The following is a 25,369-nucleotide window of genomic DNA, read 5'->3' as shown; positions in this document are numbered from 1 at the left end:
TACTATTATGGCTTCCGGTAGACTTTTGTGATATCATTTTGTAGTTTCTTTGATTATGATTTTTTTTTTTTTTTTTTGTAATTATATGTCTCAATCCTACAATTCTAGTTGATGCAAAACTCTTGACCACAGCTGTAAGTCTGTAGGGAAGGACCAACCTTTTTCTAATGTACTATATATAAAACCACCACCACCACAGAAACATTTATCTACTCACCTTAGTTTTTTATAATGTAATGTCCCTGCATTCCTGCTGTAGAATCCAGGAATATTTATGATTCTTAAAGCCCCTGAAGGTTGGTGGTCTACACTCTCTTTAATAACAACAATATATAAAAAAAACCTCTACTACATGGCATGTATGGGCTGCCACCCAAGAAGCTGCTATCTGAAATAAATCTTTGAATTTTAAATCATGCTTGTCTAGTGATTGAATCTGACAAAGACTGAGTGGATATATCAAATCTTTCTCTAGTTCCACATTTCTCCATGTGATGAAGGTTGACCCAGTGTCCTTAGCTAGCTGCTATAATCAATTCCCATGGCTCTGAACTGATAGGATGTATTAAATGGGCCATTTATTCCTTTACTCTTTTTCTATTCAAATATTAAAGATAAACTGGATCTGCCGTACCACATTAGTAAATAATTAAAAACGAATGTGTTGTGTTATATCTCCCAGTCTTTTGTCCTGCGGGTGTAAAAGATTATAATTCAAAGGCTAATTATTAAAATATTGGGTAGCATTATCTCTTGCCTATTTGTTACAAAGCAGCAGTTGTTTTAAGCTTTAATAACATTTCCGTGAAGTGACTGTTTTTAAACTGTAGTGAGGTTATTAGTATTTTAATTTGATGATACTAAACTGATAATGAGACTGGGCTGCAGTCATTCCTTTTTTGAATGTCCTTCATTTTGTTTATAAATTATATTTGCCATGTATATTATACAATCCAAAATCCCATAGCTCTAAATTATTTAAGTAATCCAATAGCAGATATTTGTCAGCGATTAAGAAAGGATTAACAAGGGAGTACAGTTGGTGCCACAATATACTGACCCTGAAAAGCCTAAATAAAGTTTTGGGTGGTATTTTCTTTAACCCTGCACACAATGCAAAGGATGCAATGTACTGAATGCTAAATGCATGTCCCCTGATAAAAATAAACTGCTCAGCTGGTGCCCCTTTGCCTCTAACATAATGCCCTTGGAAGATCTCCAGTGAGTAACTTGTTTTTTTATTAATGTCCCTGCTGTGGAATGTCTATAAAGAGAGTGTGAGAGAGTTAACGAGAGCCCTTCTCAAAATGTGATCTCTACCAACAAGTTATAAAAAGAAAGTTTCAGCCCGATAAAGATTTTACGTTAAACTAACGTAAAACTGGGACAACCCCCTCCACCATCTTTCATAAACCCAAACTTGGTAGCTCATAAAAGCATGTACAGTATGTAGGCATTTCTACACTGCCATTCAACATCTGTGGTGAACCTTCTTATACTGTAGCTCTGCGAGAGCACCCCATTCCTGATCTGAACACCTCTTGCCTGCCTGCCATTCAGTCCTTGGTTTTCTTAACCCTTTGTGGTCCATTGTCGGACCTGGTCCGACATTGCAATTATTCCTATCCGGTCCATTGTCGGACCCTGTCCGACATCATCAAAAAAACGCAAAAAACGGGTTTGTAGTCGTTTTTTCTCCGGAAAAAAGCCGAGAAAACCATTCAATGGCCGAGTGGGAGCGACAGGAGCCGAGACAAGCCGATTAAAAAAAATAAAATAAAATAAAATGGCGTATCTCATGATTAGTCATACTTGCCATTGGCATCCCATATTGGCAGTCATAAGGAAGCTGAATGTTACTGTATCAGCGCATAGAGACTATCACGGACATTTGCAGAGCTTTTTTTGAGATGTTATAGTAATAAAATAATGACTTGGATCGCATTATTGAGGAGTTTGGTGATAAAATGAGTGATCAGGAAATGATTGATCGGGATGTATGACTATTATTATTATTATTATTTATTTCTTAGCATATGTGAAAGCGATAGCGAACGAAAGGGTGGGCGGGGCTGGAGATGCCTAGTGAATGCTTTGTTGATATGCAGGGCCTTTTAAACCCGTTTGACTGTGAAAAAAAGATACTTTTAAACAGCGCGTCTAAAATTAACTGCGCGTGTGAAAATAAATTGGACCTGACGCGCACTTAATAAATGGACTGCAAAGGGTTAAGCTTATATTGAAATGCCAAGGGTACTGAGCTTGCACGAATTAATCTATGCTATGGGCTATGAGCTATGTTGAGATCACTAAACTCATTTCCCTTGTAACCTGAGCTGGAATTGAATAAAGTCTATGGCTGATCCTATGGCAAGCATAATTGTACAAGTGGACCTACATAGGATTTCATACATATGGAAAAAAAGGCGCAATAGAGAAGTTCATTTCTGCCAATATACAGTACCCTATGATACTGTAGTTTCATTGACTCTATCGTGCATGGCGACCTCAGATGGGGACAGATACAAAAACAACTCTCTTCTAGTCTTTATATGGGGACAGATGGAAGACGCAAATGCATAATAACCTCATTAAAAGGATGCCATTTATTTCCATATAAAAAGCAGGAGGATTTTTTTTTTAATGTTCAATGAAAAATATATTTATTATGTGTCAAACATTTTTCAGCTATTTTCAGTATTTCATGCATGAAAGGGTTAAAGGTGAAACAACTTCCATATAAATATTTCATTATTACCCTTCATCGTTGCCAAGAAGTTGCAGCATCCTAATTAACTCCTTGCTCAGTTAATGGGGTTTTTAATAAAATTTATTGTAGCCAGAAGCAAAGGTAAAGTAGCCGGGGAGCACTGTTATATCAATAACTAGGAGTTTGTGTTGAGAGTAATAGATGATGATGAACTTGAACACATCAGTAGCCAGACACCCTCTCAGTCCAACAGCGCTCAAATAGACCGCGTTCTCAAATCAATTGATTACCATGAACAAAGGAGCACATTTATATTGTAATTTATTTATTTTATGCACCGCTCCTGTCATGGTACTCAAAACAGGATTTATGAATGCAGGTTGGAGCGCAAGTATATTAGCACACTGTATATTTAATGGTGTAGTGTCGCATATAGTCTGTACTAATTTAAAAAACTAAACTATTTTTGTACATATTCTCTTTATTGAGCAAGTGTTTTACACATGGATGACACACTGATAAGATGAACCATATGTGTGCTTCAATGTGTCCTAATTCCACATGTGAATCACATGTGTCTTTTATATAGTTTTTGGGAAGGGAAATTAAATAAATTGCCAGAAATAGACCAAGATAATTCATCATTACATATGTTTTAGATTCAGCAAACTATGAGCCATAAGTGGAATGGTACCACTGTATATTTTGACATCACTTTGTTAAGAGCCAAATCACACAGGTAATCCACGATGGCACCATATCATTAGCAGTGTGCAATATCTGCATGCTGTGGTCTTCTATTGGTCCTGCTGGGGTGTCTAGGGTATTTTTCTACTGGATATCTTTATACATATACCCTGAACCCCTGCCTCTCCTACTCCCAGCACATCTCCACTCTAGCACGCACCTGTCGATTCTTCCTGAGCAACATATGAAGAATCCGAGCCTTCCTCACCAACTACTCCACGCAACTCCTCATCCAGGCCCTGGTACTCTCCTGCCTAGACTACTGCAACTCCCTCCTGGCCGGCCTCCCTGCGTCTGCCTAACGTCCGCTCCAGCTCATCCAGAACTCTGCTGCTCGCCTGGTGTCCTTTCTGCCTCGCTTCTCCCACACTACTCCACTGCTCTGCTAACTCCACTGGCTCCCGATCACAGCATCCAGTTCAAGACTCTTGTACTAGCCTACCAATGCCTTGACCAGACTGCACCCAGTTACCTCCAGACCCTCATCTCTCCCTATATCTCCCCCCGACCTCTCTGCTCCGTCTGCACTAGAAGACTGGCTGTACCTCCGCTACACTCCCCTGCCTCCAGAGCCCACTCCTTCTCCACCCTCGCCCCGTAGTGGTGGAACAACCTTCCTACGGATGTCAGGACTGCCCAGGCCCTGACCACCTTCCGGCGCCTCCTCAAGACACACCTCTTAAGACAATACCTGTAAAACTTAACTCTCCCCTTCTGGACAATATAGCACTCTGCCTTTAATGCACTTTAACTTGCACTTATTTGCTCCCTACTGTACTGTATTTAATCCTGCACGATATCAAATCGTACTGTGTTTTGTATTTGCTCTTATTAGGAATGAAGTCATTGTATTTTGTGTCTTGCTCTTAATTGGACTGTATTCTTGATATGTATTTTTTGTATACAACTGTAAGTTGCCCTGGGTAAGGGCGTCTGCTAAGAAATGATTATTATTATTATTAATTTCTTAGCAGACGCCCTTATCCAGGTTGACTTACAATTGTTACAAGATATCACATTGTTTTTACATAAGTTACCCATTTATACAGTTGGGTTTTTACTGGAGCAATCTAGGTAAAGTACCTTGCTCAAGGATACAGCAGCAGTGTCCCCCACCTGGGATTGAACCCACGACCCTCCGGTCAAGAGTCCAGAGCCCTAACCACTACTCCACACTGCTGATAATAATAATAATAATAATAATAATAATAATAATAATAATAATAATAATAATAATAATTCACAAGTTCACAAGTGAGCGCCATTCTTCAACGTGCTTTAGTATGGCAAAATATCCTTGTCCTATATTACGCAAGGTTTAAGTAGAATAATTTGTAATAACCCTCCCCCACCCTTCATTTATACAAAACTCCAATTTCATTTAGCAATATGGAATTCATTAGCATCTTGACAACTATTCCCAAGAGAAGGTCAAGCTGCAGCACATGCTGCTGCACATACCAATCTAGTTACAGCCAGTTTTGCTTCATCAGCAAAAAACGCATTATAAATTCAATGAAAAAGGAGTTCTGCCCTTATGAATTCGATGACCCTGTGCTGGATTTTTTCACAATAGCATTAGCGATCGTTCTACAAGACAGCTGTGGCAGCAATTGCTTACTTGTTTGGTAGGAGTAGATAGCATACACACTGCTCAGCATATCTTGTTTATCTTTTGATCAGAAGGGCATGTCTAGCTGTTGTGACTTTGGTGTGCTGTAATTGATTTATCAGGGAGCCTGATAAATTCTGTTGTTTGAAAACTGCAAGTGCAGGGAGCTAAAACGGTTTCCCCTGATAAATGTGCTGACTAAAAGAAGTTCAATCTCGAATCCTGGTTTACAAATTACGCTCAGATCTGAGTGATCAGCAGGCTCGCAGCTATAGCAGTGAGTGAAGAATAGCCAAAATAAAATATTGATGTGGAATTTGACTTTTAGTTAATATGTGTACCAGACCTGGGTTCAACTATAATTAAAATAACAGCATACTTGTTTGCTGAAATTACAATGATATTTTGTTCAATTGCAATTACAATTATGCTGCAGTAATTGCAATTAGAATTACAATTACACTAAAAAGTAGGGGTGGACAACGATATGAACATTTGATAGCGATTTCGTGCACAAACTTCGAAGTCTTGCAAAACACTGAAATATATAATAACACAATTGCAATATCAAACTGTGGCAGAGCAGAGCTCTGCCCTTTAGAAATTGGCAGTTATGGGGTTAAATTCCCCTACCTGCCTGGGTTTATTGTGTTCAGGTGGCAGGGGTTGATTTGTTAATTAGAGTAATTAACGATCAATCAGCACCCAGCCACCTGACATAAAAGGAGGCCTCAGGAGGAGGGAGCTGAGGAAGCAAGTTGGTGGTTGGTGGTTGATGGTTTTTCGGATTTTCTCATCCAGTGAAGGCATCGCCCAGCCTGGAAACCTTTATTTTGTAAGTTTTGTTTTGTGTCTATTTTGTGTTTTGAAACATTTTTGTTTGGCCCTCGTGCCTGTTTATTTGGTGTATTTTGTTTAAATAAAAACTTTATTTTTGAAATTTCAAACTGTCTCTGAGCCTCACCTTCTGCCAATCCTGCCACATTTGGTGCTCAGAAGTGGGATAACGCCACCTGGAGGCTCAGGGCAGTATTTTTATTTATTTTTTTCCAAAATACATATATATATATATATATTACGTGAAAAATGTATTATCGGCCGCACTGTCACCGTACCATTTAAAAGATGCTAAGTGCTATTGTTTACCATTGATTCCAGTGGGCTTTATTTTCTTGGTGGATAACTAGTCATAAAACAATATTCTACTTGAATTGGCATCACATAATAGAATACAAATTGAATTGATGAGGAATCTGTTATAGACAAGGTGCATTTACACAGCAATAAAAAAACAAGATTAAAGCAAGGCATTAAAAGCAATAAACATATCAAACAGGTTCAGCATACACGTTTTTGTCTGAGTCAACACATATTTTGCAGGCTAATTCTACAGGCTATAGAGATTTTTACAGTCTGGAGGTCATATTCCCTTGCAGCCCAGCTAAAAGGGGCATTTCTGGAATTTTCATGGCAATGGAAGACATGCTGCAGATGTTGTATTTTGGTTATGTGTAGATCAGCAAAACAAAGATTCTCTTACTTGTAGTGTTGTATCTGACTCCATAGAAGTATTCAGGGCAGGCCCGGGAGACAACTTTGCCAGAACTGCTTCTTGGCCAACAGGTCCCTATCAAATCTATTGACGAATTGCATGCTAGACCTGAAAAAAAGAAAACAAAGACATGGTTTATTTAATGCAGATTTTGATAATGTCACCTAATATAGAGTCAGATTGACAAACATGCATGCTAATGCCTAATGAACAAGACATTTACTTTATTGCATATTTGAGGATAACAAGAATGATTATGGGAAGGGACTGTAGGTCAAGTACTCCAGTTGCTTTTGCTGTCCTCATATATATAGTACACAATGTACAAACATAAGTGTTTATTATTGCTGTTGAACCATTTGAAAAAAGCATGTGTAAAATATCACAGCTAATGAAATGTGTTCACAGTTTATCATCTGAGCCAGTATTTCTCCCCATTGTGAATGATAATTCATGTTTAGATAGCTCTAAAGTGGAGTACAATATTCAGTTGTTTTGCATGCTCTTAATGTAAACCTCATTGTTGATTGCAAACACCATCGCACCGGGTACGGTCCTTTGAAGAGTACCTGTCAGTATTGGTTGGGTAGTTTTAGCTTGAATGCACTACAGACCCTTGCCACTTTTAATCATTGTACAGCTGTCATAGCAGTGCAATACAATGGGGTTCAAAACTGGGTCCATAGAGGTTATTGTCTTAGAATGGCTTTTTAGTCTGACATAGTGTACAATTGGTATTCCCTGGCAAGGGGACTGAATGATCATTTTAGTACTGGAGAAAATGTACATGCCAAGAACATTTAAATGTGCTACTTGTCTTGGCAGCCACCATTGCAGAATGACTTGTCAAAATGCTAATCCTTAAGAGTAATGTTAGATTGCGTAAACAGTTTACAAATAATTCTTCTTGACAAGTTGTGGCAGTGTGTCAGGGTCGAGGCACGGGTGTGTGTGGGGAATAGTGGGTGGCAGGGAGTAAAAATCCTCCCTGCAAAAACATGTGGGAATGTGGCTGGAGCCAGGCATTGAAGAAGTAATTAAATAATGAATTAAGGTTCTAACCACAGTTGTATAAATGGGGTGATCATGGCAGAGTTGTAATGACTCGAGTCAGACTCAAGTCGCAATTTTAGGTGACTCGAGTCATTGTCATCAAATCCCTGTTCAAAAGACTGTACTCTGCTTGAGGCACCCAAATTTCATATTAGATAGACATTTATCAACGATAATCGATGCATTGACGCTTTAATTTTAAAAATAAAGAACAAGCATTAGTTTTTTTTTTTAACAGAAGGTCCAATAACTAAAAACACCATTTTGCATAATAGTTAAACAAAAGGCATACCTTATATTCAAATTAGAACACTTCTGATTATAAAAAAATAGAAATACAAAGGACTTACAATAAGAAATACAATATGCGTGCGTCTGAATTGGATGTCACTTTAACATTGTAAGAATAATAAAAAATACTATATTTTAACAGATGTAATTTCTATCTGAACTATGGTTGTTCATTACTGTTAACATTTTATGTCCAAAAGCAAAGCAAACCATTTGAATTAATCTCACAAATCCTGACTAATTTAACAATCGTACTAAATTCAACTTCTTTTTATATAATATTGCCATCCAAACACAACATGCTTTGAAACAAATGAAGGTAAATCGGTAGATTTAATAGATTTAAAACAAACAAACAAAAAAATGTATTGCCTCAATTTTTAAATCAAGAAAATGTGAATACAATAGGCCTATTTCTGATTTGGCTTGTCCAGCGCAAATGTAGAGGCCTAATGTGTGTATCCTAGCAACACGCTAATCTACCGTACTCGCACTAAATGAAACGCACTCTCAAGATTTTAATGCTAACTGGCAACAGGAGACTTCAAACTGAATTACAATTTGATGCATCGATTCACCAATATGTAATCGAAGTGCAGGAAATTTAGGGACAGATGATGAAACAATTTATGAAACAGCAGCTTCAATACCAGTCTTTTACATTAGTAGGGTTATTCAAAATACAATTGACCTCTTAGTATTACTGTACTTTGCGATTTTAACTACATTGATGATATTATTTAGACAAACAACTTTTATAGTGCTAAGTATAGGTGTTTAAAGGGTTTTTGGTGTGAGGTGTTCTATGTGAAATATCTTTGCTATTTTTCTAAACGTATTAGTAAACAATCCTTTTGTTATCTGAAAATAATGAAAATTACTTATTTTGTAACATTCATTGTTATGCTAAACTCTTAGTCTTTCAAGATATATTTCTTTCTGTAGTATTAAGCAAATTAGGTTGAGTTTATTGCTTTTGAACTAGAGCATATATGAGAGTATGCAATGGTTTTAAAACTCTGATTTTGCCTCAGTTGTATTACTTGGACTGTTTTCCTTTGTAACTGCTATATTTTAAGGCCTAGAAGCAATATCTCTATATCAAATTAACACTAGAACCACCATGCGGGTCAGTTTGACCCATTTTGCATTTAAAATGTTAATTACTCTTCCATTGTAAATCGTATGTGTATGTCCGTTTTTGACTTTTCCTAAAAATATATGAATTAATATCCTGACGGCGTTTGATAGCCAGAATCGCAAAAATGATAAAGTTATAAACAGTTATACCTAGAACCGCCATGTGGGTCAATGTTACCCATGCATTACAATACACGTCTTTTTTTAATATAACGTAAGATATATATTTTTTTTTTTCGTAAATGCAGCAGACAAGACATGCCTCCTCCTCCTAGCACACATGTTTTTTTTTTCTTTCAAGCCTTTGTTTGTAGACTGACTACGAGACAGAGATTGCTATGATTGTGGATTTGTCAAGATGCCAACTCAGTGAAAGCCTAGTTGCTTATTTTTAAATGTACCTGGGAGACAACAATCCTTCGTTTGTTCCAGAAATGCAACTGGGAATATATCGGAAGGAAATATTTAATCTTGAAAGTAGTCATTTTGATTGGAATACGGCAAGCTGCACTCAGATGCACACAGCAAACTGAAAATGACAGGTAGGATACAATTTATATGCCTAATATGAAATGTATGTTATATATACTTTTTTAAATATTACTTTTAGGAAAAAAAAACGTTTCGGTTTTACAGGTTTGTATGTACCAGTTTACACAATAGTGTTCAATGGAACTGCTTCTGTGTTTACAACACAGCTCCTCCTCCACAGAGTACAATGCAGCCGTCATATCAGAAGTAGTGTTATATTTTCTTTTTATGTAGTATTATAAACAATGATTTTGGTTTTATAGTTATGTATGTACATATACCCGTTTACACCTATACACGGGTACATGTACATACCTGTTTATTTTGAAATGTATATTTTATTTTATTTTTTCACTGTCTGTAGTCATGCTGTATATGCGCTCATTTTGAAAATTAAGTTTAATTTTCCAATTAAATACGGTGTTTCTGCAATGCAAATGTTAGATATGATGTTAATGAATAAAACTTTTCAATTGTATCTGATAGAATGTCTTTCATTTTCATAATGGAGTTTAAAAATGTATGGGTCAAAGTGACCCACGTGGCTGTTCTAGGTAGTTCGAAAATCTGACGGTTCTGTTAAATACCACAAAATGGCCTTTCATATAGTTAAGGCATCTGAAAAAAAACTATCAGAAAGTTTCACTGTTGAGAAAAAGTGAAAAACAGGAAAAAAAATAATAATTGGGCATTCCAAACTGGGAGAAAATTACAAATAATTAGAGATTCTAAATTATTATTATTATTATTATTATTATTATTATTATTATTATTATTATTATTAATAATAATAATAATAATAATAATAATTTAGTTTTTACAGTTTTGTATGTACATATGTTTACACCTGTTTGCACACTAGTTTCTTTTGAAATGTTTATTTTATTATAGTTTTTCATTTTTTGAAGCAGTGCTTTATATGTGGGAAGTTAGAAAATAAACCCTTTTATGTTTAATTGTTCATTTAAATACTGTGTTTCGGCTGTGCAGATGTTTGATATGACGTGCTTGAATAAAACTGTTGTGTTGTAAATTATAGTTTGTCTTTCATTAATATTGATGTTGTTTAAACATCAATATGTTTTAGGTATGAGTATAACCGCGGCGGTTCTAGTGGTAACAGAACTTGTCAAAGGTTATCCAAAGAAAATGGAAAGTTCTAAATTAAGAGTCTGAGCCTTTTGGTGATCATTGGGATGATCATGCACCAAAGCCTTTCAGAAGATCATTCGCTGCCTCATCAATGCACCTGTGTTGGATTTTGCTGATAGTACTAAGCCATACTTCTTGCATGTAGATGCCAGTTTGAATGGATTAGGGGCTGTATTAAATCAGGAACACCCAGAAGGACTTCGGCCCATGGCTTTTGCTCGCCAGAAGTGTCAGAATGCCGATACCCAATACACCTTGAGTTTGTGGCACTTAAATGGGCCGTTGTGGATATATTTCATGTTTATCTGTACGGAGCCAAGTTCACAGTAAGAACTGGTAACAACCCCCTTATTTATGCGTTCCAATAACCTGACTAGTGAGTGGAAGGAAATCCCACCTTCTGGTTTAAAAGCTGTATGCCAACAAGTGGAAGTAATTGAGTCTCCTGAAGTCAACACATGAGTGGTGGATCAATTAGGAGTATCACTGAAGCCTATACCAGACTGCTATGCCTTTCTAGCCCGTCTGGAATTGGGCCCACTAGAACAACTAAGCAAGAGAGACCTGCAGAGGGCTCAGGAGGTGGACCCAGTGATTGGCGAGGTTGGACGTGCTGTGAGAGGTGGTTGTTCACCGCAGTTGGTGAAGAACACACATCCCGGCATCAAGCTGCTATTGCGTGAGTGGGAGAAACTTGTGTTGAAGGACAGCCTGTTGTACAGAGTGACTAAGAGAACTAACTGGATGGAAATCCAGCAGCTTGTACTGCCCAGCAAATACCGGATGATGGTATTACAAGTCATGCATGTTGAGTTAGCCCCTTAAAAGATGGCCTCAAAAGTGGACCAGTACATCAAAAACTGTGTAAGATGTATCAGATGCAAGACATTACCTCAAAGTGCAGATTCGCTGAACCATAACACCAGTGGAGGACCTTTAGACCTGTTATGCATCGACTGTTTGCACCTAGAACCTGACTCTAAGGGAATAACCAACATCCTGGTCATCACAGATCATTTTACCCGGAATGCGCAGACCTTCCCCACAAGAGATCAAAAAGCCACTACGGTTGCCAAGGTACTGTGAGAGAAATATTTTGTCCATTATGGATTTTCTGCCAGAATTCACTCTGATCAGGGTTGCGATTTTGAAAGTCGGTTAATAAAGGAACTCTTAAGTATGCTGGGAATACGGAAGTCCATAACTATTCCGTACCACCCTCAAGGGGACCTGCAACCCGAGAGTTTTAATCGGACCCTACTAACCATGTTATGAACTAGACCTGTCCAAGTAGCAGCGATGGAGTCAGCATGTCAGTCAGTTAGTGAATGCCTATAACTGCACCAAGAATGACGCTACCAGGTACTCCCCATATTATTTAATATTTGGGAGACAGGCTCATTTTCCAGTGGACATCTTTTTGGTGTGTCACCTGACTGTGAACCAGAAGCCACATACCAGCAGTACATGGCCAAGCTGAGGTCTGAGTTACAAGACGCCTATCGGTTAGTCACTAATGCTGCTTGCCAAAATTCTCAGCAACAAACGACCAGTATGTGCATAACCAGACGTTATAAATAGGTGATCGAGCACTTCCACACAACCTGGGGATCACAGGGAAGCACAAATTGGAGGACAGATGGAAAACAGTACCCCATGTAATAGTGGATAAGTTACTTAACCTGCCTGTATACAGGGTCAAGCCTGAGAAAGGAATGGGTATTGTGAAGACTGTTCAACGTGATCACCTTTTACCCATTGGCTATGTAGTGAGGATGCCTGTCTGTTTAGAGGTGCACAAATCGTCACCTACACCTGTTACCAGAGCGCAGGCTAAATGAGTGAAAGCAGTGAGCCAGTGTGACATCTACTTTTGTAAGCAAGTTAACAAAAATATCAAACCGATATAGCTTGTATTTTATTAGAAATCAACTCAATTCTAGTAAAACTTGCACCAATATAGTAATAGAAAATGGTTTTATGTATCATCACCATTTCACTACTCGGTTACAACTGTGTTTTACTGAAAGATAAAATTATTTTATTTTTTTTATTATAAATTTGGAATCAACAATTATTTTTCTTATTTTCTGCCCAATTTGGTAAGCCCAATTATTGTTTATTTCAACCCGGCTCACTGCTGCCAGCCCCATGCTGACTCGGGAGGGACTAAAAAAGACACACACGTCCGCCGTCAACCGTCCTCTTCTTTTCACTCTGCAGGCCCGCCATGGAGTCACCTCCGAACTACAGCGTCGGAGGACCAAGCAGCTCTGGACAACTTACAGGCAACTTACAGGCAGGCCCGCAGGCGACCGGCCAGTCTACAGGGGTTGCTGGTGCATGGGGAGTGCCTTTACTGGTGCGCCACTCAGGAGCCCCCCTACATAAAATTAATTTATACTACTATCAGCTTCTGAAGATTCATCTGACACCCAGATAGCACTCGGGGTTACCAGGAGAAAGCCCCGAGTACCTCTGGCAACGTGGGAGAAAAAAAGATTTATCAAAAGACTGCCTGTGTGTTAGTTTTTTCACTCCATGAGTTGCACTGGACTGCATGGCGATTGAAAGGAACTCCAGCCATGATTCAGGCCTGCCACATTTTTTTAGTCTACATGTGTAGTAGCTGACATTTGTTTGTGGGCCCACTTTAGTAACACAACCACGTTTGTGATATTATAATTTCTCATTTAAGGAAACTATTTTATTTTACTTAAAAGAAAATATATGTATAGTATGTTTGTTATCAGAGTGAATTCATTTAATGCATTCTAATGCTGTGTGTATGTATATGTGAATGTGTTTGCATGAATACTGTACTGAGGTTACACAAGATAGAATAAATTCCTAGTTGGGGGTTACATTCATGTTAGTTGCTGGCTGGTGGCGACATCAGAGCAGGAAGAGAATGGACACAGAATGAGTAGTGAATTGCGCTGTTGCACTGGTTTATTATAAATGAACAAGATAAAAGGTTTAAACACAAAACATTTGAACACAAAACAAAACAGCACATTGGCCAAAATAAACTGACAGACAAAACAGACAGTGGACAAACCCAAAACAAGCATCATGCAAGTCCTCCTGCACGAGTAGCATTTCTTATTATTTGTTATTTAACTCCTCCTCTCTCTCTCCCGTTCTCCACTGCGCACACCCACCCTCGTGTGCGTGAAACACTGGATCTTTTATGCAGCTGTACCGAGATTTGATTGCTAATCGATCATTCAATTTGAATCTCGGCACATCTGCACGTGAACTACTTGTGCACTCCCCGTGCCTAAATACAAATATACATTTTACATCACCTGTGCTACATATCCCCATTTATACATATAACAGACAACATAAAACACAAAATACGCACAGGGACGGGGCACCCCACCACAGTTGCCCATACACTAGGTGGAATCAGTCAGATGGGTAAGAGCTTCAAGAACATGTTCAGCTTGATAAAGAACTGTGAACCCAGGGCCCCGCCACTAAATGTCGACTCAGGTGACATCACAGATATACATTTATAGAAGTGGGAGGGGTGTTACACAACAAAACAAACAAAATGAATGTGGGAAAAACAGAAAAAAGTATAATATATTTTGCCCAAAACAAAACCCTTTTATTTACTCATGACTACCTCCATCATGACTTGAATCACTCTTGACTTATGTTTTTGCTAATTCCATTACTTGTGTCTCTTTATAGTCAGGAAGGAGAGACAATGTCCCTCAAGGTAACGTAGTTACTACAATGCAAAGGACACTCAAAGTGGTGAACCACATGTAGTTAATGTGTTACTGTACGCACATGTAGTGTAAAACAAACTTGTTATTTTCAATTTTCTAGAGATTGCTTTTAGAATTATTACTCAAGTTTACTGGGTCATTTCTCCTCTGTGGTTGCAGTCAAATAGATAGCCCTGCATATATTTCCAGAAACTAGGATGAAACCAGAGAAATCTTCAACTACAAATCATGTCATTGTGACAGGCATACTTAAATACTCAAATACCCTCCACACTGCTGCTAGTGGTTTTGTTTTCACCATTTACATATGCTCAGCATAGATGTAAAAGGAAGGAAGTGTCATTTAAATAATAACCTTAGATATGACTATTAGACAGGCTACAGAATTATAGACAGGTATCTGTTGGGTTTCAAACTACAGTCGACTTTTGACCCACAATACAGTGCAGGAGAGTCTTGTTTGTGTAACTTTTGGCAAAACTTTCTTGCCAACTTTTTTGTTACTTATACATTATTTTGTGTGTTGATATTTAATTTGATAACTAACTGTAAGCTTCACAGAAGTGTTATAACCAATTACTTTATGTAGCTCACTATACTGTATAGGTTTTAAGTAATTTGATTTACATTTTAATAGCGTTTACTTACGTGGGTGTCCTTATAAATGGCTTTGCAACTACGTGACTCGTATTAAACCAATTAATTAGAAAGTAGGCTAAAAGCAGGAACATGCACTTAATACAATTAAAACAACACTTTCGAAATTAACATTGTCTTGTGTCATTGTAGTCTGAACTGCCGAATTTGATTCTGAAGGAGATAATTTTCGAATTTGCTGAGCTGTACATTTTAAAACCTGTCACTGCAACAAAACAAATTGGAAGATGGCTTCATTGATCATTAAGCCTACACAAAGGGATTGACAGTACAATAACATAACTGTGTATTTTTTCTTATTTCTGTGTTTGCAGTTTCTCTCTACCGTCTATCTGTCCAATGGCTTTTAATGCAGCAACGACTAGCAACCATGAAAAGTTGTTCAGTGGATTTTGAAATGTGGATAAACCCAATAGAGCTCAGACCAACCATGGTAAGTATGTACAGTATTTGGAATAAAATTAATTGGGGACTGAAGGTTGTCTACATTGAAACAAAAATACATATTTGAAGAAATCTCTGAGTCCCAAGAAATAGATTTGGAAACCAAATTTGTTAAAAACATAATCACTTTGGTGCAATGTAGATAAGGTACATTGCCATCAAAAGTGCAATAAATATTTATATGGTGTTTAGTGAATATAAAAAATAAAGTGCATATCAGTGTGCTTTAAGCTTCCAATTGCTGGATTCAATATCCAGTCCAATGGGAAGATGCTCAAGGGTTCCAGCAGAACAAGGAAAGGACAGCACAGCAAAGACTGCTCAAACCCCAGAGCTCCTCCAGGACTGTGTGCAGAGAAGCAGCCCACTTTATCACACTGACCAGTGGCTTTTTATGCAGCTAAAATCCCTGGGCATCTAGCACACCAGCATCAAAAAACCCTCAACAAGTCCTCAGAGGGAATGATAAGACTCTCCTGCTGAAGCATACAATTGCAAACTACATGTTAAGAACACATTGAGGTCATAAAGACAAACGCCAGCAGACATGAAAATACTTGTGAATGGAGGAAAGTCAGAGGCAGCACCAGCATATTACCCTCGCTATATTGACTTCCTATCAAGCAGTTGAATTTAAAACCCAGTTTGTTTTGCTGTGTCTCAGGCAAAGGGTCCTTTCTATCTGTCAGAGCTGATTGTCATTTTCTTAGGACATGACTTTCATTTTTCAGGCGACAGGGCTTAGAAAGTTATGCTCAGCGCCCATGGAACTCCCTGCCACTTCAAATGCGTTCTTACAGGGAATTTACAGTTTAGGTCACAGTTAAGGATTTAGCTATATGAAATTGCTTTCAACTGGTTCTTTTTGTATGCGTCTCTTAAAAATGTATCTGTATAGGTTTTAGTAGGAGTGTTGATAAATACCAGTAGTGTCAGAGCTTAATTCATTATTTAGTCTGTTTTAATGTATGCATTAATTCATCTTTTATAGTTATTTCATGATGACAAAGCTCAGTTGGACTTTCAGAGGTTTTTAAGCAGAACAACCTTTACTGAATTTCTTTTGTGCTACCGTTGTGATTAATATTAACGTGTCAACCTATTTTTTGGGACGGTCTTAAAAAAAAAAACAAAAAAAAAAACCCTCCCATTTCCTAAGTGTCATCATATTTTCTATTTTATTTTTTGTAATTTGTTTAATAAAAGAAAAGCCAGATACAGCTATTGGTAAAGGGATAGGAACCATGTATTGCAGTGTTCCTCAATCTACATCAATGTTGGTTTCCAAGTAGGACCCAGATTCAGCCATAGCTTTGCTTCAATGCAATCTTAAATTGCTGTTATAGTTATACTGCATTTCAAAATGGTTTAAAATGGTCTAATTAATATTTCATAACAAATGTATTGAATTCTGCATGTTTCCTTAAAGTACCAGTGTCAACAGTTGACATCATAGCCCTATATTTTTTTGAGTGTATATTTTCACTTTGCCATCAAGTGTGCGCAATTTCAAGACAGTTAAAATACTGTGTATAGCTTAAGAGACCACAAGAGACCATGAGTAGTACAAGACTCACTAATACTTTTTAAAAGTAAAATTCTGCATTCCTATTGATTCCAATTACATTTTCTGGTTTGCCAGAATAAGATATGTACGATATATGATTTGCCTTAACATAAATGTACCAAGCTTTGAAAATAACACTTTCATTGTATTAATGAGGTAAGTGTCCACACTTTAATATTCAAGGCAGCTTTATTTTATGTGCTGGGCAGGAGATCATAAGAGTTCAAACAAATTACCTTTGATGCTTCTTGGAAGAGTTTCACAGCATATACACCTCAGACACATATCTGAAATAATGTAATATCATTTTATTACTTAAATAGCATCAAGCTATTTGGTCTTGGAGTAAACAACAGTAGACCCTATGAACCTAACCTTTGCTCTGACTCAGACATGTTTTTGTTTTTCATTCCTGTTTCTTTCAGAACTATTCCCAGGACAGAATTGATACTCCCAGCAATGGTGACAGACACCAAAAAGTAAGTCGTTGGTTTCTGAATTCTTCCACAAAGCTTACCCAGAGGACACCCACTATTTAGGGCTAGCAATGAAAACACCACACATTATAAGTACTTAATTTGCTCAATGACAATGTTATTTAGCACTGATGAGTGTTTAATAGTTCCCTTTCAATTCGAAGACGACCACCGAAACATTACTTATGGGATATGCCTTCTATTGGTAGGTATTTACTGAGCTCTTTATATCAGAGCTGTCGATAGGTCCCTTCCTGGGGTGATTTCCTCGATCCCGCTTACCGAGGGATTAAACAGTCAGCCCACGGAAGCCATGTTCTTTTTTTGCTGGTTACATGACATAACAGCGAGTCCAAAACCGCGCCGACATCATGGCGACAGACATTACAGCGCAGACCATTACAGCGACTGCCCATAACAGCACTATGACATCACCGCGCCGAACTACAATCCCAGAAGACTCCGCGAAGTTCACAAAAGCGTCACTTACCAGGAACTCGGACACACGACGCAGTCAGAGCGAGGTTCACCACAGATTTTCTGATTGCAGAAGACTATAGTTTTGTATATTTTGTACAGATTTGTTTTTTAAATAAAGAGTTTAACTTTATATTATTGTCCTCGCTTCTCTGCCCTGTTGTATTCCTACTGAACCCACTGTTTTATTTCTAGCATGAAGCTATTATCTAGAGTGAGTTTTCTTTTGTTATTTGAAATGAAAATGTTGTAGTCAGATAATTCTCCTTTATGTACTTGCTTGGCACGTAGTTTTTATTTTTATTATTATTATTTCTAGTATGACTGCTAATCCGGGTCTGTACACTGTCTAATAAAAGGGTCTATTAAAATACCCTTACAAATACATCACAGAGGTACTTACACCCGCTAATATTTTTGAATTGTCAAAGGCGCAAGCTTGATCCAATTCTTCTAGTGACAGCGTGAGACTTGCAGCTCTTCCCCATTCCCCTGTATCTGAGTTCCGAGCAGAAGCTTTTATTATTATTATTATTATTATTATTATTATTATTATGCATTCATGTCTTTAGTTGAGTGGGTCTTCCACCCTCAAGGGCTCAGCGTATACTGCAATTGGCCATTATCCACAGTTGTTTGTCAAAGGTATCCCAATGTATGCTTCCGTTACACACATTAAATGGCGATTTCTTGTTTCTTTGAAAATATATTTATTCAGGGCTACAAAAAGCACAACACAAACAAAGCAGTACGTAACTGTAACAAGCTGAACTGACAGTTTTTTGGTTTGGAACTTTGTTTTGTATATTAGAAAATAGAAAAGGGGAATTTTAGGAATGTACCATCTATATTTAGCATAAATAAATATGGGCGTTTATACACTTTACAGCATTAATTTTAGGGTGTTACACTTCCATAAATTAGGGTTTGTAAACTTTGGACGACCACTGTATACGTACACACACACGGTATAAATCTATGGCGGTGATGTCATAGCTCTGTTATGGGCTGTTGCTGTAATGGTCGGTGCTGTAATGTCCGTTGCGGTGATGTCTGCGCAGTCTTGGACTCGCAGTGATGTCGTGATACGCTTTTTGCTTCTCAAGACGGTAAAGTAAGACCTCTGTGTTGAAACTGAGTGTGTTTCAAAAGAGCTTTTCTGAGTCGACTGCAGTTCCCCTGCATTCGTGCTGAAAGCTAGTTTTCCGCTTTCGTGGAATCAGCAGCTCTAAAATAAAGCCTCTTTTTCTCCTTTTGTTACTGTCGTATGTGAGCGACTTCCTGTGCAGTATTGATTTAAAGGAGTGCGTGTCTTTTTTTAGCCTACATTCTTGGGGTGAACGCAGTTCCTCCACCGGGGCTAGGCCTTGCTGTAACCCCGCTGTTGAGTGATTCCGCCGGCTGCTGCGTGCGCAGTTGGGCGAAATAAATCAATAGTATTGGGTACTGTTATTGTTGCGTGTCCACCTGTGTGTTGACCCAGTCGCACAACCCTGCTTTGCCTGTGTTTTGCTGTGAATTTTAGCTGTAGTGCAGTTTAAAAAAACAAACAAACAAACAACAGCCAGGTCAGCCGTGTAATTCCTCCACACGAGCTGCGTTCTAACCTGCCCTGCTGTAGAGTAGACCTCGCCGGCTGCCTCGACCCACCCACCCTGGTGTGTCAGGCCTTCAAAAAAAACAAAAATAAAAAAAAAAAGTGTGTTCTTCCCCCTGTTGTTTTTCAACTCGCGTGTCTCCCTGGTGTATGCTGCACGCTGACCAGGTGTGTGACTACACGCAGTCAGGGTAGGCACCATTACATTAACTGCCTCCCGGTGCTTTGCTACCTCGGTGCACGCTCAGCCCTTGGTACTTCAGTGCCTCAGTGCGCACGGTGCCTGGTGCGCATGGTACTTCGGTGCCTCGCTGTACGTAGCACCTCAATACACACGGTGCTCAGTGCGCACGTTACTCGATGCACACGGTGTTCAGTGCACTTGGTGCTCACGGTGTCTAGTGCCTTGGTGCGCATAGTGACCTCAGTGCTCAGCGCACTCGCTCGTGGTACTGGGTGCGCACAGTGCTCAGTGCGCACGGTGTCTAGTAACCCGGTACGCATAACACCCTCGGTGCTCGGTATGCTAGGTACACACGGTGCCTTGATGCACTCTGCCTGTAGACACGCCACTCCGCTTTAGGCTATGCACTGCCCTGGTTGTGTGACTGCATGTATTCCAGGCTAGACACCCTTGTCCAGTTGCTGGGATCGAGTCTGCGTGAAATAGCTCTCTCTTGAGTTTTCTGGAATTCCCCTGCAATTTTATTGCCGGAAGCTGGCTTGCCACTTCCCTGGAATCAGAAACTCTGCTTCTGTGAACTCAGCTATAAATGCTGCACAACTGCGCTGTGTTTACTCATTTTCTTTTCAACAGCCTACATCGCTTTGCAGTTGTGGTCTGCTTTTCTAACCTTACAACACTAGCTGTTTTGTGTTTTCCTCTGCTATTGTGGCTAAAGAAAAAAAAAAAAAAAAAAGACGCGCGATGTTCGACTGGACTCCGGACCTTGGCTCTGCCGCACCCCGCTGTGGAGTTGACTCCGCTGGATTGTCTCGGCCCACTCTCTCGGTGTGCTTAAAAATTCAGTTCAGTTGTAGTGATGTCTGTTCTATTTACCCTCACAGCTTTGCTGTTGTGTGCATGTATGTGTTATTTGCTTTTACTGCCTTGCAGTTTAAAAAATTTAAAAAAAGCAACGCGATTCCTCCACCGGGACCCAGCTCTACTGCGCATAGACGCCGGGTTTATATAATTTTTGGTGGTGAACAGCAGGGGTCAGAGTCCTGCCCCCTATACTTGCAGTGCATTCCAAAGTACTGTAATCTATATAAACTAGACACAAGTTTATAAAAACTGTCATTTTTTTATTCAGCTACAGCTACAACATCACGCATTGTATCTTGTTAATACTGTACCACCTAACCTTCACTATCTGTGAAACACACAATGCGGAAATCTCTGCCTAAAACATCATCATAATAATAACACTAATAATTACAAATAAATTGATTTACTTACCAAAACATGCACACCCGATATAGATCAAGCTGATCGTTACTCCAAAATTGCGTTTAACATCACTGATCGTTTATTTAGTTAACGTTATTGAATATTGTTAAATATTCATTATGAAACTCCAAAGAAGTCTGTCACCCTGCTCTAGATTCAAGGCGGTATTCTGACAAGCTGAGCTACCCTGATTGAAAAATATTAGGTAGCTCATTCTGTCAGACAGAAATGACCTATAATAATGAGCTACCCTCTGCTTTAAAACACACAGCATTTTTAACCCTTTATAACCAACCAACAAAATATGCTTTTTTAAAGGATTTTTAATACTATAAATCAGGTGATGCTTTGCGATGCGTCTGCGAATTAAAGACCGTGGATCAGAGGGGTGTACTGTCATGGGGTGCACTTTTTCATGCTACACCGGGTTTGGATAGCCCATACATGCTTTCCTATCTATAGTTAATAGCAATATTGACTGTATTTGATACCTGTACAAAGTTATAAGCTAATAACATAAAAAAGCAGCAGAATTTGTACTTTTTGGGGCCCTGAGTGGTACATCCAGGCAAGATGCGCCCTATAGCTTGGAGATGCGCCAATTCAAATCCAGGCTATGCCACTGCCGACCGTGGCAGTGAGTTCCGAGGAGGCGGCGCTTAATTGGCCCCACACTGCCAGGGTGGGGAGGGTTTAGGTCGGCTGGGGAATCCTTGGCTTACCACGCACCAGCGACCCCTGCCTGTGTACAATTCAGAACTGCGTGGTCCTCCAACGGCTTTACGGCGGGATTGCAGTGCAAAAAAAAGCGGATGGCTGACGGCACACTTTTCGGAGGATGCGAGTGTTCGTCTTTGTCTCTCCCAAGTTAGTGCGGGAGTTGCAGCGATTTGGGCATTCCAAATTTGGAGAAAAATTGGGGGTAAAATCATTGGCGATTTCAAATTTATATAAAAAAAGAAATAATTTGTATTTTTTTTATATTAAAAAGTCTATTCCTGACTTAAAGAAATGTAAATATCATAGACTAGACGAGGCATTTTAGTAGGGTACACAATTGCATTTAATAGTCTAAGCAGTAGACCAAACTAATCACTCCTGAACACCTCCTGACCAACTGGTGCAGATTACAGAGGGTCTACTGTATTGTAAAGTACCTACATAAGAGTGAATGTACATAAGATGTTTGCATGTGTATCATGTTCCTCTTATTGCATGCACAGCCTTTCAGTAGTAAACCAGGGTTATCACATTTGTTGTTTTTAATAAGATAAGAACATAAGAAAGTTTACAAACGAGAGGAGGCCATTCGACCCATCTTGCTCGTTTGGTTGTTAGTGGCTTATTGATCCCAGAATCTCATCAAGCAGCTTCTTGAAAGATTACAGGGTGTCAGCTTCAACAACATTACTGGGGAGCTGGTTCCAGACCCTCATGATTCTCTGTGTAAAAAAGTGCCTCCTATTTTCTGTTCTCAATGCCCCTTTTATCTAATCTCAATTTGTGACCCCAGGTCGTTGTTTCTTTTTTCAGGTCAAAAAGTCCCCTGGGTCGACATTGTCAATACCTTTTAGAATTTTGAATGCTTGAATCAGATCACTGCATAGTCTTCTTTGTTCAAGACTGAATAGATTCAATTCTTTTAGCCTGTCTGAATACGACATGCCTTTTAAACCCGGGATAATTCTGGTTGCTCTTCTTTGCACTCTTTCTAGAGCAGCAATATTCTGACCAGAACTGAACACAATATTCTAGATAAGGTCTTACTAATGCATCGTAAAGTTTTAACATTACTTCCCTTGATTTAAATTCAACTCTTTTCACAATATATCCGAGCATCTTGTTGGCCTTTTTTTTTTTATAGCTTCCCCACGTTGTCTAGATGAAGACTTTTCTGAGTCAACAAACTCCTAGGTCTTTTTCATAGATTCCTTCTTCAATTTCAGTATCTCCCATATGATATTTATAATGCATATTTATTTCCTGCGTGCAGTACCTTACACTTTTCTCTATTAAATGTAATTTGCCATGTGTCTGCCCAGTTCTGAATGCTGTCTAGATCAGAATGTATTTGTCTCTGATGTTTCAATAGGTTATCAAAAAACAAACAGTTTGAGGTCATTGGTAAACAACCCATCAGTTACTAATAATCCATCAAACAAATACTGAAAATACTCTCAATGTTGCACATGCAGTCAGCACAGAGTATAGCAGACAGGAGGCAGACAGTTCTGTACAAAAGAGAAAGTGGTCTTAAAGATACCAAATTACCAGCTTGCTATCTTCTGTAGAAGGTGATGGAAGATGAATTCAAAAAGTCTTTCATCATTCATATCATGTACTAATTGAAGACATGTGGTATACCATGTTCTAACGGTTTGAAACTAAGCTTCAGCCAACAGCGAATAAAACAAAAAAACAAGGGTCCTCAATTAACAAATTTAATACCACACACACACACCAGTAAACTATACACAAGCGAATACTTTAAGACAATCACACAAATAGTAGAGGGAAAGGTAATAAACAATTTTAAAGTCAGGCAAGGAAATAGAGATCTGAAATAGCTAATTGCTAATATGGTAAAAAAAAAGAGAAAACTTATAAATGCATAAGTTATATATAACAAAGGCTATCACACACATATCACTCATGCAAAGCAATGTCCCAAACAAATCAAGTCCAAAAAATAATCCAAGTAATCCAACCGAGCAAAAAAGAAACAAATCCAAATCCAAAATGCAAGAAAAATGAAGTCCAACAGAAGAAAAGAACAAATGGAAAAAAAACCCTGAATGATCTCACCCAACTGTTTGTTTGTTTGTTTGTTTGTTTGTTTGTTGATGCTTATTTTGTAGTTCAAGTGGCAGTCCAACAGCAACAAGTTGTCCAAGAGATGCTCCAAGGTACTGTAGTTATTATTTAATATAATTTTCTTGTAAATAAAATCCTGAAAGCAAACTTGAACCCATTCAGTACCTGCACACAAACCACACCGCCATACACAAAATGGAGGAACACAGAACACAGACCTGCCTCCCTTCCCCCTCTACCTGTTTAAAAAAGAACCAAGGCTCATGAGAGTTCAGCCTTCTTAAAGGGGAATCCCTAATTAATAGCTACAATGGTTAAGAAGTTACCTGGCCAGGCATTTTAACTAAAGGGAGGGTTTATTCAAACACGTGTGGCTAGTGCCACAATGTAATCTTATTAGAACTGAAAACCTTTTCTTTAGTTATGTGACCTCATTTTTGCTGTGGTACCGTAATTGATTTAAATGTTAAATGCTGCAGCAACATGTTTTAAAGATTAAGAAGCATTTTTGCTTTATTTAATCAAACAAGGTTCCCGTGGGTTCGCTCAAATATAATTCCAGTTGGTAATATAAAATGTGTATATCACCCAAGGGTGTCAGAACAACTCCTACACTGCACTGTGACACATGTCCAACATTCATTTAATGACTTAATTCATGATTGGAAGAGGGGGGTGGGGGTGAGCATAAGCACATAGTTTTGGTGGGTACAGTAGATGCCTCAATAATATTCCCTATAAAATGTAAGAAGTAGCCCACACTTTCAGCAAGTCATAATTTTAATTTTTTTTTTTTCAAATCAGATGCAGTTATCAGATCATTTGCTTCTAGTGCTAGAACAAATATTTGCATATTCAAACGAATATTTTTTGACATTTTGACAAAATGTTCGCATTCGCTAGAAATGGCAAAAATACCTTGCACTTACCACCTCACCAGAAGTTGCACAAGTTTCAAAAATGGCAAATGAAAAGCTCTGTGTGATATGTGAGATTGTGTGATATGTGAGATTAGTGTAGATTTTTTTAAAAAAAATTTAAACCACAGGATCAACAAAACAGCTTTTGAGCCTCTATTGAAAAGTTTTAGCCAACAAACAGTAAACAAATGCGCATGCAAAGTGATCTCTATGGAAGGCCATCTGGGCCAAAACACGTTGTGTTGCTTTCAAGTGAGTCCGAATCTCATGGGACAAAAAAAAGGCAAGCACATCATTCTGAAATGCCTCGCTTAAACAGTGCCCAACTTGCTGGAAATGTTGTGTAATGATTTTTTATGTTATATATTTTTTTGTTTCGACTTTCTGTTACGTGGAATGTAATAAATGACAATCAAAACTTCATTTTACA

At 38.4% G+C, this 25,369-nt stretch overlaps 1 protein-coding gene across 1 annotated transcript in view; it reads right to left on the bottom strand.

Moving 5' to 3' along the window:
- crhr1 (corticotropin releasing hormone receptor 1) overlaps positions 1 to 25,369 on the bottom strand; it is a 185,227-nt gene that overhangs the window by 64,486 nt on the left and 95,372 nt on the right. The window contains exon 3 of the mRNA XM_059006700.1: positions 6,610 to 6,729. Coding sequence (XP_058862683.1) covers positions 6,610 to 6,729 — 120 coding nt within the window. The remainder of the gene's footprint in view (positions 1 to 6,609; positions 6,730 to 25,369) is intronic.

Source organism: Acipenser ruthenus, chromosome 33 (assembly GCF_902713425.1).
Source record: "Acipenser ruthenus chromosome 33, fAciRut3.2 maternal haplotype, whole genome shotgun sequence".
NCBI lineage: Eukaryota > Metazoa > Chordata > Actinopteri > Acipenseriformes > Acipenseridae > Acipenser > Acipenser ruthenus.
The sequence above is the reverse complement of the archived record's forward strand: the minus strand, read 5'-3'. Positions and strand labels throughout refer to the sequence as shown.